Source organism: Daktulosphaira vitifoliae, unplaced genomic scaffold, assembly GCF_025091365.1.
Source record: "Daktulosphaira vitifoliae isolate Bord-2020 unplaced genomic scaffold, ASM2509136v1 Scaffold_5, whole genome shotgun sequence".
Taxonomy (NCBI): domain Eukaryota; kingdom Metazoa; phylum Arthropoda; class Insecta; order Hemiptera; family Phylloxeridae; genus Daktulosphaira; species Daktulosphaira vitifoliae.
Window position 1 is genome coordinate 1,426,756 of NW_026099576.1, and position 17,721 is coordinate 1,444,476.

The 17,721-nt window shown below is 32.1% G+C and overlaps 1 protein-coding gene across 8 annotated transcripts in view; it reads left to right on the top strand.

Annotated features, from left to right (window-relative positions):
- Positions 1 to 16,188, top strand: part of LOC126908333 (dystrobrevin beta-like) — a 33,682-nt gene extending 17,494 nt beyond the window's left edge. For 3 of the 8 annotated variants that reach the window (XM_050690299.1, XM_050690303.1, XM_050690302.1), the window contains exons 10-16: positions 1,920 to 2,022; positions 11,096 to 11,211; positions 11,270 to 11,444; positions 11,529 to 11,715; positions 12,198 to 12,332; positions 12,389 to 12,505; positions 15,820 to 16,187. In XM_050690299.1, the coding sequence (XP_050546256.1) occupies positions 1,920 to 2,022; positions 11,096 to 11,211; positions 11,270 to 11,444; positions 11,529 to 11,715; positions 12,198 to 12,332; positions 12,389 to 12,474 (802 nt within the window). In that variant the 3' untranslated portion in view covers positions 12,475 to 12,505; positions 15,820 to 16,187. Of the gene's footprint in view, positions 1 to 1,919; positions 2,023 to 11,095; positions 11,212 to 11,269; positions 11,445 to 11,528; positions 11,716 to 12,197; positions 12,333 to 12,388; positions 12,514 to 15,819 lie in introns of all 8 variants that reach the window. The other 5 variants (XM_050690305.1, XM_050690304.1, XM_050690301.1 and 2 more) reach the window with 4 other exon arrangements.
- Positions 16,189 to 17,721: the final 1,533 nt, after the last annotated feature.

Below are 17,721 nucleotides of genomic sequence, written 5' to 3' on the forward strand. Positions count from 1 at the left end.
AATATTAAATTATTAAATATTAATTTCATACTATATTTAATTGTTATAAATATATTATTCATAAATTATACTTTTAAATCTAAGGATATAATTAAGGAAATAGGAGTTCACAAAATTAATACGCCAATAAAAATAGAAACTCCTTAAATTTATAATATAATTATTTTTTTCTTATAATTTTTTTTAGTACAATTTAGTTCAGTAATATCATTTTAACGTGAGGCAAGACCCCTAAAAGTCCGGGCCCCGGTATTCGAGACAAGGGTCCATTTTTCTCTAACCTTGTGGGGATCCCTGTGTATATGATACACTAGCAAAGTTACTTCATAACCTGTGGGAGTGGGAACGGTTACGCGTTTAATGATAATCTCGTTTTGCCTCAACTGTCAGTAGTTCAAAACCGATAAAATCGACGAGCCGTCTACAAAATTAACAACAAATTTATACAAACTATGTAAAGAAAAAATTGAATACTACTATTGTGTAACTCATACAAGAGTTGCTCTTGGAAAGTAAGCGTAATCTTGTTAGTTCAATCCTTTCGTCGTTAAGTGTTTCAACTGTTGTAGTCTAGAACACATTTCTTGCGGTTGTTCGAAACCGAAGAGACCGTGTCCACATTGCGGTTCAGTCCAGTGTACCTGCAATCACTGTATCACCGATAATTAGCAGCCACTGAGATACAAGGATGAAGCGCTACGGGTAGATACTGGAAATGACAAAGGCATTATTAAATGTCATATTCCTTGCCATATATTATTGTCCATGAACGATCGGTTTTGAGAATTATTGATACGTGCTTGTAAAACATTTTAGTACGAGAAATCGCCGCACATGAAAGTAGATTTGTGTACTGACGACGACGTAGACGTACCTACGAATATGATAATTAGAAAAGTAATTACTGACATTGCGATTGATGGTGTGCCGGGAAGAAAATGTATATTTCTTTTCATTGAGTCTGATCGTTTTTATTGGTCGACCCCAAGTAGTTGGAATTAAGGCAAGGAAAAAGAAGATCGAGTCTGCTAGTTTAATACATCTATCGATGTATTGGTCGGGTGCACATGGTTAGATTTAGCACTATATTGGTCGCATATTACAAACTGGGTAAAGAATTCATAAAAGAATCTGTTAACAAAGTAGATACTACTGTGCTCATGCACTTTGACTATAAAAATAATGTATGTACAGCACGCAATTATCAGCCTCGTCGTTACATAATTATTAGTCAAAAATCTACCACTCCCTAAGAAATTCATATGGAAACGAAAGTAATTTTTTGCTAAAAATATCAATGAACTCGATTGAAAACGAATGGAAGGTGTCCAATATTATCAGTCGCTCTACATCGCCCTATGATAGTCCAGTTTTATTAGTTAACATATCGTCAGAAAAATAAATGCTTGTGTGTTGATTACCAGTACACATTCAATCACTCGTTTCCTATTCTGACGTTGAAAAAATAACTAAGTACGTTAGTGAAGGAAATGATATTTACAATGCTTGATTTGTTGAATAGGATTGTACAAATTCCTCTTAGCAAAAGACAAAGCGACATTTATGACTAATGAAACTATTGCTAAATTAGACGAAATATTTTATGATGTTTAAATTGTGTAGTCAGAAATAATCGAATATTAGTGTCTTTGTTATTAAACGGTCATAGGACATATTCCCTGGCTAACAGGTTATTTTATGACAAAGAGTACTCTTTTTTTCTTACTAATTAGTTAGTTCTATTTATTTACATTCTACGTTTTTGTAAAGTACCTTTAATTCCTTTTTATATGTCGCTTGTGCCGACTGTTAATTATATTTAAATATATTACCTAACATGCTACATTAAATAGTTATTTTATAGTAAACTCTATAATATCATTATTTACATTTGCTTATTCGAATTTATAAAATTCTAGTCCCGATATACATGCGATAAGTTTGGACTACAATTCTATGGATGATGAACACAAGTTAATTGCTCGTTATGCAGCAAGATTAGCAGCAGAAGCAAAATCAGTTGTAAGTTAACAATGTGTCAACATTATTATAATATATCATCGCTTATACTGAAAAACTACGTATCTCAAAATTTGACAAAATGGTGATAATAAAAGTTTTTTAGAACATTTTTTCCCACATATCTTTTTGTGAGACCTATTATAGATAGTATAGATCTATTGATAATTATGAAAATAAAATTACCTCTTGTATAATCCAAATTCGTATTTTCCCTGAATATCTAGAAAAACTGAAATACTCAATGTTGCATTATAAACAACGGTTAGAGTAAAAATAGTCTTTATTAATTTTTGGGTAAAATTGTAAATAAATTTTTCAAATTAAATATTTTCTTTGATATCAATGATACTAATAAAATGATACTTTGATGTATTATTGTATTTCAAAATTTACGTTTATATTAGACTGTCTACGGTTTAACTGTACAAGGTGTCGGTTTAATGCACTGGTTCCCAAACTGGGGAGCGCGCCCCCCTTGGGGAGCATAAACATATTGCTGGGAAGGCGCACGCAGTTATTACGAACTATAAATTTTATTGATTAAATTGTAGACCAAAAACATTGATTGACCGGTTCTGTTCATTCGTTATCGGGTATCATTAACGGATAACCGATATAGTGATTGGCCACAGTGTATAACATAATCGTTTTATGCCATGTTATCTGTAAATTAATCGGTACGAGAAAAAAATTTCGTGTGAAAAAGCTATAATATTAGTTTAGATTCGATTTAGTTTCGTTTTGCAGTTGTATAGTGCGTGTATTGCCGTATTGTTGTCGCGAGTGTACATGCGTAACAATAATGGCTCCACAGAAAAGAAGATTGTATAAAGACGAATATTTAAAGTTTGGTTTCACGTTCATTGAAAAAGATGGTATCCAAATTCCGCAGTGTGTTAAATAACGATTCCCTTTTTGTGGTTAAAAAAAAATCTTTATATAAAATGAAACTTGACAGTACCGGAGAATTTCAACAAAGTAATGAAAAAATTGTTGAAGCTTCATATCACATCGTCTTTATGGTGGCTCAGCAAAAGAAACCATATACATTGGGTGAAACATTAATTAAGCCTAGCATACTTAAAGCCATTGAAATAGTACTTGGTGAAGAAAGTAAAAGGAAAATTTCTCAAATATCTCTTTCAGACAATATAATAAAACGAGGCATAGATGAATTAGCTTTGGACATACAAAATCAGTTAATTCATAAATTAAAAAATTCCGTAATCTTTGCAATTAAGTGCGATAAATCAATTGATGTGGCCAATTGTTGCCAGTTATTAGTTTACTGCCGTTTTATAAATGAAAAGACCATTGCAGAAGAACTTATGTTTTCCCAGACCTTAAATTCCACCTCAAAGGGCAGTGACGCTTTGTCTGCCATCGATATATTTTTTGATCAGAATGGCTTCTTTTGGAAAAATGTTATAGGTGCGTGTACAGACGGTGCCCCTGCAATGCTAGAATCACGATCGGGTTTTGTAAATCTTGCAAAAAATAAAAATCCGTCAATAATTTGTTCTCATTGTGTAGACCGACAAGCCTTAGCTACAAAAACGCTGCCATCTGAATTTAAAAACGTACTAGAAACATGTATAAAAGTTGTTAACACCATCAAAAGCAGTGCTTTTAATTCACGTCTTTTTAAGAATCTTTGTTCTGAGCTATCCGCCAAACATTGTCGCGGTCGCATCGCGACTCCAGCTTTACCACTGGATGGCGATCGCGGCGCTTTCCCTTTACGTCCGGCAGGTCGCGCCATATGGAGTGGCTGATGGGCGGCTTAAACCGGTCCAGGCCGCCGGCCACTAACAAGAAATATGATTATTAACGTTTTGGCGATTGTCTACTTCCTTTGAGAACTAACTTTTTATGTAATCTTACGGATATAGAAATTGTAAAATATATTTTCACTGATATTTAATCACGGTGTTATTCATTATTCAATATTAAACTATCACCTGATCACAACAATTGGCGCAGTCGGAATATTTTTTTTGCAGACTAAGAAGTTATTAAGGTAAGTGCTAAATAATTAAAGCAATTATTATTTGTAGCACCCTTAATAAAATATTTGCAAAATAGAGAACCTACAGCTTTAACTGGCTAAAAGCGTAATAAGTCCCAGAAAAAGAAATTTTTAAGACTTAATTAGCCATAAGCTTATTAATTTTTGGGGTTAAGATGTATATAAGCTATATAGTTAGAGATAGACTTATTATACAGGAGAATTTCCTAACGTGGTTTGTGCTAAAAATATCTTATAGACAAGTCCACTTCCCGATCACGTGATCAGCGCATTAGCTTATCCCCATTGACCTACTTATCTGTTATTATTAGAATATCAGCACTCAATATGTCAGGTAAGAGCATACTTGAGCTGACGATAAGAGAGTTGCAAGGGGAGCTGTCACGACGGGGNGCAAAATAACATTGTTTTAATTCTCATAAAATTTTCTATTTAATGATTCATTCTAGTCAACGAAGGAGTAATTTTGGAGAATAGCAGAAAAAATTCCCAACAAACTTTTTTTTTTTTTTTTTTAATTAGGCAATTGGTNTTTTTTTTTTTTTTTAAGTAGGAAATTGGTGTATTATTCCAAAAGCAACATCAACTCTTATTTCTTTAATTATATCCCGATTTTCATAAAATTTTCTATTTAATGATGTCAATTTCAACTTGTAATTGAGCTAAAAGTTATGGTAACACATTCAATTTTGTTTACTATAAACTTTCATAAATCTTTATCAAAAATTTTTCATCAACTTTAAAGAACCAAAAAAATAGGTTAATAATGAAAATTTGGACTGATTAATTTTAACATATTAAAAATCAAATCAGTAATAATTTGAAAACAATTTTTTTTTTCTTTTAATTAGTATTTTATATGTAATTAGTAATAATATTAATACTTAGAAGTGATACAAAAAGTCTAATTGCAGATTTGAAAACAACGCAAAAATTTAATTTAGAAAAGTATATTTTTGCTTCTGATGAAAGTTCCTTGTAGTCCAGTGCATTTATTTATAGTAACAAACAGTTATTAAAAATTATTGTATCTAGCCCTTTAAATTTTTATACACGTAAAAGTAAAACAAAATATAATTTCTTTATTATCTTTATAATTTCTCCGTTTAAATTATAATATTAAATTATTGAATATCAATTTCATACTGAATTTAAAAACTATAATTAGTATTTATTCAAATATTACATTTTAAAATTAAAGAACTACTAATCAGGATATAATTAAAGAAATAAGAGTTGATGTTGCTTTTGGAATAATCCACCAATTTCTTTAAATGAAACACTATCTACAGATTTGCATCGAAGCGTTTCTTATGATAGTGATTTTAATCACTGTCAGATATCATCTATACTGGACCCAACTATGTCACAACCCCACTATGCCGCCACCCCACTGTGCTGTTGGTTTTTTAAAATTTATTATTGTATTTATTAAGTTCAAAAAAAAAATTGTAGTGGTGACCTATTTTTTATGTGCAAAAGGCAGTCGAAGTCGAACAAAAAATAGGAGTTATTTTTGCTTTTAGAATATTCCACCAATTTCTTAAAATTAAACAGTATTTACAGATTTGCATCGAAGCGTCTCTTATGATAATGATTATAATCAATGTACTTTTTAGATCCTTTGATTATTTCGTAATATATTTTATTATATTTTAGAATAATTACAAAAAAATTGAGCAGATTATACGAGGGACTATGTAAAAAATTAAATTTTGATAAAAATATTGGTAACTATGATTTGACGTTGGACAGCATAGTTGTCATAGATGGATCTCAATTTAAACGATAAACTCATAGTCTCATACATCATAAATGAGAAGATTAAGATTATTAATAATGTACTGTTCTGATAATGAATGTACAAATTTATATAATTATAAACGTCTTGACACGGCCCGCGTCGCTTTGTTATACACGATGCCCCGCGACTCGGCCACCTTTATCAGCCGTCGCCCTACTATGTGTATTTAACTGACCAACACCTCGTGTTATACGCTACGGTGCAGTGTCCAGCAAATGCCGCACGGCCGACGACGACCCGCCGCAAATGGTGCGAGAGTCTTCCTCCCGTTATGAAAGCGACAATGTCGACCAACCGATCCGCACCCGCGCACTGTCGCCTACAACGCTGCTAACCATTTTGCCGTCCAAGGATTACGCCGGATATCGCGTCGTCGACGTCAGCGAAAGTGCCGCGATATTATGCGAAGATTATTATTACTGTGTTAATCTTTTCGGTTTGTTTTATTTTTGTTAACATAATCTGTTGTCGCTCATTTAATAAATGGCCCACGGGTCTCTACCCTCAAAACCAGTGTCGACCACATTTTTGCGACGTAAGTCGTATCAGTCTTGAAATTTATATATAACATATAACATTCCTTGATAATATATATACATACAGTATATAACATACAGTGGTATGCGCAAATACAAAATAGTGTCCTAATAAAAATACATATTAAACAAATTAAGGTTCAGAATAAACGAATGCGCAGAAATGAGTCAATGCCCCTATTTTAAATACAGTGCGTAGACTTAAAGAAAAGCTCGTAAAACAGTAAAAAATTAACGGATTGATTTGTTTTTATCATATTTCAGGAATATCATTGGGCGGGTCTGGTGAAAATTTCAAACCTTAAGTTGTAAAACTCTGTCATCAGCGAGCGTTTTTCTTGAAAACGGTCCAAATTTTAAAACGCTTACGGCGAACGGCAAAAATTTTCCAACCTTCATCAATAATTTACGCTAAGTAATTTTCTCAGAAAAGCATTTTTTCCTTGTTCTATTATACGAGGGACGTTCAGAAAGTAAAGATACAACCCCCCCTACGGCCACAGTGAATTTTTTTTTCGAGCATTGGCACTACTGCAACTTTCGAGGACATGTCGCGAATAAGTTCAGACCAGTACGGTTTTAGTTCATGATGGGCGAGTCATCGCACGCTACCGCCACCTCTATTACTGAACATTCAAAGTGTGATCCGTTTTCTCGCTCAAGAAGAAATCATTCCCACTGAAATTCATCGTCGACTTGTCAAAGCATATGGACCAGATGTTATGAATCGCCAAAACGTCATCAAATGGGTACGAGAATTTCGAGAATGAAGAAAGAGTGTGCATGATGAGGAGAGGAGCGGCCGGCCGTCTTTGGTGACCGACGATTTCATCCAAAAAGTCGAACAATTCATCCGTGAAGATCGTCGTTTGACTCTCGACGAACTTCTCTAGAAGTGCCTAGGCGTTTCTCGATCTGTTCTGCACGAAGTAATCTCGAATCGACTTGATTACAGGAAACTGAGTGCTCGTTGGGTCCCAAAAATGCTCACAGAAGAACACAAACAGAACAGGATTGAGGCAGGAAGAATGTTTTTGGAACGTCATGACGAACAAGGAGAGGAATTTTTGGACAGTATAGTGACAGTAGATGAAACTTGGATTTCTTACACGACGCCAGAAATCAAAAGACAATCGATGCAATGGCGTCATACACATTCTCCCAGTGCCAAAAAATTCTGAACAACTCTTTCATGGCATCCGTTTTTTGGGACAGTAAGGGAGTTATCCTAGTCGATTACATGGTCCGTGGCACTACCATTAATGCACAAGCATATTGTAAAACCCTTAAAAAATTAAGAAGTGCCATAAAGAACAAAAGACGGGGAATGCTGACAAAAGGAGTGTGTCTTCTTCATGATAACGCTTGCCCCCATACTGCTCGAGCAACACAAGAATTACTGCAACAATTTGGTTGGGATATTTTGTTCCACCCACCTCACAGTCCTGACTTGGCCCCCAGCGATTACCATCTCTTCACCAAGTTGAAGGAAGCTTTGGGAGGAAAAAGATTCGACGACGATGAGGACCTCAAACATTACACGACTACATGGCTACAGGAGGTGGCGCGAACGGAATACGACGCCGGTATACAAAAACTCATCCCACGTTACCAAAAGTGTTTGGAACTTAATGGCGATTATGTCGAAAAATGATTAGATATATACCTTTAATGCTATGTAATTTTTTTTTAATAAAACGGTTTAGTATATTTTTGGTAAGCCTTGTATATTTACTTTCTGGACGTCCCTCGTATAATAAGATGCATTATTTTTATAGAGAAAATTTTTTTTTTTATATCTGTCGACACTTTTTCACTGCTTTTACCAAACCAATTTCTTTCAACGTTACCACAAAAAATCATAAATCGTATTTAGTTAAAGACATTGTCCTGAAAAATTGAAATAACTTCCCTGTTTCCTTATAAATTGGTGAAATCCTTAAAACTTTATGATTTTTAAAATAGGTAACTTTTAATATTTCTTAAACTTCTTTTAAATATACCCTTTCTCGCCTTATTTGTTAATAAATAATTGAGACATTGTTTTAAAATATTTCAAATATTGTATATATTGTGCCTAGCGTTGGACAAAACCGAAGCGGTTTTGTTCACGCGAAAGTACAAGTACGTTCTTCCTAGGCTCACCGTACTGGGGACTGATGTCCCACTGAAGCGGATCATGAGCTATCTGGGCCTGCTCATCGACGACAGGTTGATGTTCGGGCCACACATAGAACGTGCGGCCTAGCGGGCTCAGAAGGTCATGGACCGCCCGGTGGGACTGATGCCGAATATCGGGGGACCGAGGGAACATCGACGCCGACTGTTAGTTAGCGTCGTTCATTCGGTCCTCCTTTACGGGTCCCCGGTCTGGGCGGGTATACTGAAGTACTCGCCCAAGAACGCGGAAGCGCTCAATCGGGTCCAGAGAAGGGCCGCTCTCCAGACGGTGTGCGCATACCGCACCGTATCCGGAGTGGCGGCCAGGATCCTGGCTTCTCTGCCGCCCGCGGACCTGTTGGCCGTCGAACGCGCTAACGGATATGAGCTTCGGAAGAGCACCGGTCAACCGCTTCGCGCGGAGGATCGGTTGCAGCTCCGGAGCGTAACCGTGTCCAGTTGGCGCCAACGATTGGCCGACGAGGAATCCGCGGGAGCGTGGACGAGGTTCCTCATCGGACCCAGCCGGCTCGACAGGTGGATTGGCCGGACTCACGGGGAAATGACATACCGTCTGACCCAAGTGATGTCCGGTCACGGCTGCTTCAACGAATACCTTCACGGTATTCGGAAGGCAGCCGCGCCGACGTGCGATCACTGNACACGGTATTCGTAAGGCAGCCGCGCCGACGTGTGATCACTGTCGGGATCGCCTGGGAGAAGCGGATAATGCTCTGCATACGCTCTTCCGGTGCGAAGCGTGGACCAGCGAGCGGGAGGAGTTGTAATCCCGCTTGGGGTCCTCGTTCGGTGTGGGGTCCATGGTGGACCTGTTGCTGAGAAGCCGTGAGGGGTGGTCTCTGGTTCAGGCGTTCGCCGAATGAATCGGTGATGAGCCAAAAAGAGGAGGCCGAACGTCTGAGGCAGAGACTGCCCAGGGTGGGAGTACCTGCGACGTCAGCTAGACTGGCGCCGTAGGTGCTTATTTTATGTGTCTGTGTTTTATGTGTATTGTATGTTTTGTGAGTTATTTTGCCCAACCCTCGTGAAGTCCTGCCCCCACCTCCACGTGGTGTAACCCGGGCAACGGATCCCGCCTTTTGGGATCCGGCTAACGGGGGAGGCCATACCACGTTGTGAATCAGCTCTTGATTAACTTCGGGCTGATTCACAACGTAGTGGTGTGAATTTTAGACGGCATGGGCCGCCCTGAAGCAATACCTCGCGGTAGTTCCAGGGTGGTCCACAGCATGCCGGCGGTATGAAAAAAAAAAAAAATATTGTATATAATACATTTAAAAAAAATTATGTTGATTTGTTTATTTTTGAAAAAGTTATGGAAGTTTTAAGAAAAAAAAGTGAAAATAATGACAAAATTTACCGATTTTTAAATTTGTAATATTTTTGGATATTTCCCCCATTTGCGGGGAACAAGGGAAAATTTTTCAATTTTTAAGGGTAATGTCTTTAACTAGATACGATTTGTGATCTTTTAACGTAGTATTGAAAGAAATCGGTCCAGTGAGAGCTGAGAAAAAGTGGCAACAGACATAACTTATTCTTTTAAATATGATTACATAAAATACATACATAAATATACCTAACAATTTAGCAAATTATGCCATATTTTTCTTATATTTATTTAATCAACCAATAATGGCTTTATGAAATACTTTTAGCTTCGATACGAAGCTGAGAAGGTATTGGTTTTACAATGATGTGTTTTTTTTTGTTTCTGTTACCACTTTTTCTCAGATCTTACTGGACCGATTTCTATGAACAATATTTCAAAAGATCACAAATCGTATCTAGTTGAAGACATTACACTTAAAAATTGAAAAAATTTCCCTCGTTCCCCGTAAATGGGGGAAATCTCCAAAAAAATGTTGTCATTTTTTTCATTTTTTTTTCTTAAAATTAACATAACTTTTTCAAATATTAACAAATCAACCTAATTTTTTTTTATATTGAAACCTTAGATATTTGCCTTTCATTTGATATAATTTTTTTGAAAATCTGACCCTATACCTGCCTTGGAAATTCAAAAAAACAATTTTTGCACACAAGTTAAGCTCTCTTTCAATGTAATTTTTGAAAGTATTCCGGAAATATTGACACTTTTATTTAATTTTAAATTAAAGCTTATATTATTATTTAGAATACAGTTCATAAGATATAAAAATTTAAACTTATTTAATTATTTTTTGCTTTTTTAAAGTCGAAAATTTAACTTTTAAATTTGTATTACCTTAAATTGTAAATTTTATTATTCAGGCAAAGCGAAAAATAGTTGTTGAATCGGTAACACTTGTGTCTTTCACGTTTAGGGTACCAGGTTATTTATTTGAGTTTTGTTATTTATTTGAATAAGTTAAGTTGGTTTCTAGTATTAAATAGAAAATTCTTAAAAAATTATGGAAATTTAAAAAAACTGTAATTATTTATATAAGTTAATAGACTCGAACCTTTATTAAAATGCTATGTTACCACATGTATTCATTAATGATACATCTTTTTATATTAATATATTGATTATTGTTATAGGGTAAAGTTTCATCAGAAGGTTTCTTAAGTTTAGATACTTCAAAAACTCAAAGAGAACTTATTATGCAACTTGAATTAAAAAACAGAGAAATATTGAGAGAAATAACAATACTCAAGTATAGTTTTATCTTTCTTTATTATAGATATAATTATTTGAAACTACTCTTTTTTTAGACAACAACAAGCAATGGATGGTTTTTCTTCTGGAATGGATGAAAATCCAGCTCTTATGGATGAACTTTTTGCTCTAAGAAATCGAAAACATGAGTTAGAATCTCACCTAACATCTCTACAAGATTCTAGAAAACAATTAATGGTTCAATTAGAAAATTTAATGAAATTACTTAGAGTAATTGAATTTATTTTCATAAAACGAATTTGATTATTAAAATTAAATATTAACATAAATTTTAACATTTGATATTTATTTTAGAATCATCAAGATTCTCCTCAATCTACAATAAAATCTTTATCTCATTCAAAAAAAGTTTCAAAATCAGCTCCACCTACACCAGATGCTCTGTTAAATTCTATTTCTACATTATCTTTTACATCTACTTATGATACAAATATGATAGATGATGCCATGAAATCAGTGATTAGTAATACTTCTAATCCTAGTAAATACAACAAAAAACAATACAATAAACTATAATTTAACTTGATTAACAATATTGATATCTTTCATTTCATAAATCATAATTAATTGTTTTAAAAAATTACAGTGACATGTTAATTGTATCAAAAGTTATAGATTGTCATTTAGTTCCTCTTAGTATATATACAGGGTGTTCAGTAAGTCAGGAAACGGGTATCTATTGTTCTCATTGTTACAAACAATGAGAACAATAGATACCCGTTTCCTGACTTACTGAACACCCTGTATATATCGGTTAACTATCTTTTAAATTATTCTTAAAGTATTAATATTAGCAAATAATTCTAAAATTAACAATTTGCATGCATTAATACAGATATTTATGATATAGTTTCAGATACAGTTAATTATGAAAAAGAAACCCTTTCTCTAATGATTTTTTTAAAATAATTTCTTTGGTAACATTTATGTAATATTACTATAATATTTGGAATTACTATTTAGATACTTCTGAGCATTCATCAATGTTTAATTCAAAACTAGTGTCATCTGAAAGTAGAAACTTAAGAGAGGATTTATTAGTTGCTGCAGATTCCGTTACAAATGCAATGTCATCTTTAGTCCAAGAATTAAACTCAGGTAAATTTAATAAATTTAAATTTAAATTAAAGTTATTCAAGATTTAAATTTTATAGATAATCCTGTTCAAGAATTTTTAGAAAATTTATCCTTACATAACAAATCAGATTATTGCAAAAAAGAAGTTAATTTATATAATTAATAAAGACATAATATACATAATTTATCAAGAAGTAAGTAAGTAAGTTAGGTTATAAAATTAACAACATTTATTTTTGAAAAATATTGATAAAGTTATTCAACTTTTTAATTTATTTTTTAACTCCAAAAATAATTGTGACAACATGTACCCATTTTATATTAACTGTGCATCTCTAATGGACTAGCTAGAATTTTTAAGAATTTTGGTATTACTTTAGTAACATCTAAGAGTAATAATTTAAGAGATTTATTAGGTAACCCTAAAGACAAGGTAGAGGAAGAGGGGAAATCAGACATTTATAAAATACAATGTGAAATTTGTAATGAATGTTACGTAGGAGAAACAAAAAAAAATAGAGGAGTTAGGTTTAAAGAGCACTTAAGAAAAATTAGAAATCAAAAAGTTGATAAATTTCTGGTGAATGAACATTTATTAACACATAATCACTAAATTAAAACCATGAAACTAATTTAAAACTTTAATAATTACACAGAAATTAATATAAGACAGGCAATAAAAATGTTTAAAAATAAAAACTTTAATTAATTGTGATATTGGATCACTGAATAATACATAATTAAACTTGTGTAAACTGGGAAAATGTGATAATATTACTTGTTAGTGATAATGTCACATGGGGTATATAAGGGAGTTTTTCTAGTAGGGGTGTCAGTATATGTTTAATGTTGAAAATGGTAACATTGTTTCCTAAATACGTATCCATAATTTTTAGTGGTTTTTGAGTTTAACATTTTTAATTTTTTTTTAGTTTTAAATTAATAATATTTTTAATACAGTTTTAATTTTAAGTCAAAATAATGATCATCGTATCAAAATTATAAACGTTGAAATATAAGTCGGAGATACAAGATGATTCTTCTTAATATTAGCCACTTAATTTCTCTTAAAATAATCATTTTTTTGACTTCAGTTAGTGACATATGTATTTCCATTTATCAATTATAAAATATTTTATACTTAATTATTTAATTTTTTTTTTTTGTTTATTTTTTAATATTCTTTTATTTATACAATCATAATTAGTCTGTTGATAATTTAATATCTGTCACTTGTATTCAACAAAGCTTTTCGTCAAGTTGTAGTCTAATACGTTTTCAATTTGACTTTTTTAAGCGTTTTACAATTCTATTCTATTTTTATAAATTATATTTTTGTTTCTTGTGGTTATTATGTAATAGGTAAAGAAAAAATAGGATATACGTTCATTAAATTTATATTAATTTTCTTCTATAAAACTGATAAATTATTGTGCCTATAAAGAAAAAATGTGTAAATTGACCTAAATATACTATATATAATTAATATAATTTTATATAAAAGTAAAAAATTTATTTATAATCAAATTTCTACTTTAAACTAACTTCCTAACATTATAATTTAATAAATATAACTTGAATATAAAGGTTAGCATATCTTATCAAACCTTAAACAAACTATTTTGGGGAGTAAATTTTTCCCGCCATTTTCCCTCGTTGTCTGGCATGTGATAAAGAACAAAGACAATATTTATTACAAGTTGAAATAAATAAAATGTTTTTTAACATTCCAACAAAAAAAATTTAAATAAACATTGTATTATTTCACAATATTTGAATATGTCAGAGTAGAAATACACCAATGTTCTGCTTTAAGCCCTTATTTGTTTTCTGTAGTGATAAATAAAATTACTAGATAAGTACAAGGAGAGATGCCTTGGCGCATGTTGCTCGCTGACAATATAGTGTTAATAGGAGGAAATTAAACAAAGGTTAGAGGTGGTTAAAGGTCAGAGGTCAGCTCTCGAAAGAAAGGGATTAGGAATAAGTAGCGATAAGACAGAAGATATAGAGTACGAGTTTAACAAAAGAGAACATGAAGTAGGTGAAATGAGGAGATCAGTGACAATAAGCGAGGACGTGATAAAAGAAGTAAAAATTTCTAAATATTTAGGTTTTTTTGTGCAAAAGAATGGTAGTATTGACGAGTATGTAAAACACAGGTATAAGTTTGAGAAGGTGGATAGAAGAGTCTGGTGTGTTATGCGATAAGAGAATTCCATGAATCTAAGAGATAAGTTCTATAAGACTGTAGTGAGACCAGCTATGATGTATGGTTCAGAATGTTGGACGGTTGACTTGAGAATAGAGAAGAGAATAAATGTAGCATAGATGTGAATGCAATGATGGATGAGTAGAGTGACTAGAGAAGATAGGATAAGGAACCAAAATATAAGGAGAGTAGGTGTATCATGAATAATATAAGAGATAATAGACTTACTTGTTAGTTGGTTTGGTCATGTTATGATGATAGAGAAATCGGAAGCTGTGAAAACAGCTATAAAAATAAGTCTTAAGAGAATAAGGGATAGAGGAAGACCAAGAAAGAGATGGAGAGATGTTATTGAGTGCAATATGAGGACGGTTGATGTGTGCGTAGATGATATGGGAGATTATATCAAGTGGAAATTTAGGGTAAGGGTGGCTGACCCCAAATAGTTGGACTAAAGGCGGGAAAAAAAGAAGAAAATGCCGAAATAAACAATTTTTTTAAATATATTACGAGATAAAATAGAATGATTTAGTTGTCGTAACACAGTAAAAAGTAAAAATGGGTAAATGTGTGAAAGTGCAACTATGTGTACGAAGATGAATATGAGGAGGTGGTGCCTGCTGTCTAGGTATTCACGTGCGTGTTGTCGTACAGCAGTCACCGTGCTCGGCTGACACTCCGGGTTAGCTGTGGGTGTCGAAAGGCTGTTGTTATAGGAAGGGAGAATAAGAGTAACACCTAGGTATGAGGTGCAGACGAAGTGCAAGACACAAATACTCTGAAATGTCGAGGAAAAGAGTATATAGGTTAGAAAAGGAATAAACAAAGACTTTACTTTAAACAGTAAGCCGGACAGCGACAACCGAGTACTGAGACTGATGAATGACACAAGGCACTGGAGTCGACTGACCACGATGGTCAGGTCTATTGGGTTTTTATAATAATTACACCTATTGCCGATTTGGCAATAAATATTATTTGTTAATTCACCAGTCTCAGGCAGCGGATGTGCTGTCTGTATTTTATTAAAATAATTCTCATGATTATGAAAACGTGACACCATCACATAGTTATACTTTGTATGAAATTTGAAAAAAGTTAAATAATAAAAAACATTTTTGCATTTTTGTCATATTTTTGATCTAGTTACTTAAAATGACTTCTGAGGAAATTGAAAATGTGTATATAATTTTTTTAATGATTATGATAAAATTACAAGGTATTCAATAAATATTTTGAAGATTTTTTTGCATCACACAAATATATACATTAATTAATTAATTATTAATTTTATAGTTAATGAATATATATTCATTCTCGGACAGATAAATTGCAGTATTAATTAAGACGCCTGAATAACTTACCTAAGTCTTAAGCTCCTACATTGATGGAGATAACAATATTGTTTTTTTATTTTATAGTCATTTAACTACCAAAAACGTCAGAAGTAAATTATTTGTTGCTAATAATTAATTATTACATGTAAACTAATTAAAATTAATGCTACAGAATATTAAGTATTAAAATTTGACTTTTAATGTGCTGATATACAAGTCTAAACTCCTATTTTTTGTATGTGTAAATATACTTTAAAAACACATTCTTTTATGTAAGTATTATTATATTATCTTTATGCTATATTTTTAATTACTAATTTTTCAATGATGGATAAATTTTGAAAATTTGTATTAATATTACTTTGGATATTTTGTATAAAATTGAATGTAAAATAAAAGTTTATACTTAATATCAATAAATTAAAAATATATGTAATAAAATATAAAGAAATGAATGTTTATATATTTACATACTTTTTTTCAATATTTATAATAATGTATGACGTTTGCCAATATGTTGTTTCAGAAAAAAAAAAGTCTAATTCAAATATCCATATAAGGGGTTAGTTTACCCATTTATTACAATTTTGTCTTTTGAATTAATAAAATTTCTGATAAAGTGATAGAACTTTACAGAAAAATTCGAAAACATATAGGTATTTAACATTGTTGCTAACATAGATACTGAAAGTTTTTCCATGACTGCTCATCATTTTTAGCTTCGATGTGAAGCTGAGAAGGTATTAATTTTACTATGATGTGTTTTTTTTTTTTTGTGTGTCTATACGCTCAATCTCAGTTCTCACAGAACCGATTTTGATGAAAAATATAAAATTCTGGGTTTTGTATTTTATTTTATTTTAAAATACCTGTCAAGGGGAGTACAGATTTTCATAAATATTATATAAATAAAAAAAAAACCCAGCACAGGGGGGTCGCGGCACAGTGGTGACGTGGCATAGTTGGATTAAGTATAATGATATCTGACAGTGATAAAAATCACTATAAAAAAAAAACGATTCTATGCAAATCTTTAGACAGTGTTTAATTTTAAAAAAATTGGTGTATTATTCCAAAAGCTACATGATCTGCTAGTTCCTTATTAATATCCTGATTAAGATAAAGTATATCGAATGAAAAAGGGACTAATAAAAAATATTATTTCTCATAAAAAAATTGTATTGATCCATACACTTTTCAATAAGTTATAGCATTATAAAGTTAAAAATGTAAAAAATAAAATTGAGAATTTTCACACAATAATAGCATTCGGTAGCCAATTTCACCCTGAAGACAAAATAAAGTCCGAAATTTTTTTTTTACATAATAAAGTAGATTACATTAGCTTTAATTTAATATATATAGAAAAGTGTCAGACCTTCCGGAACATTTTCAAAAATCAAGTTGAAAAAATTAATTTTTAGTGAAAAAGTTGTCATTTTAAATCTCCCTCTGTTGGCAAGTAAAGGGTCACATATAAAAAAAAAATTTACCAAATGAAAGGTAATGATATCATGCATCTATATAAAAAAATTATATTGATTTGGTTATTTTTAAAAAAGTTATAGCATTTTTTAGTAAAAAAAATTGAAAAAATTTCGAAAATTAGCGATTTTTAAATTTGTATTTTTTTTTTTTTTTTTGGTTTCCCATTTACGGGAAACGAGGTAACATTTTTAATTTTTGAGGGTAATTTCTTCGACTAGATACGATTTGTGATCTTTTGACGTATCATTGAAAGAAATCGGTTCGGTGAGAGCTCAGAAAAAGTGGTAACAGACATGTATTTTTCATAAATTTAACCCTTAACCTGCCCACAGGAAGGGATTTAAAATGACAACTTTTTCACTAAAAATTAATT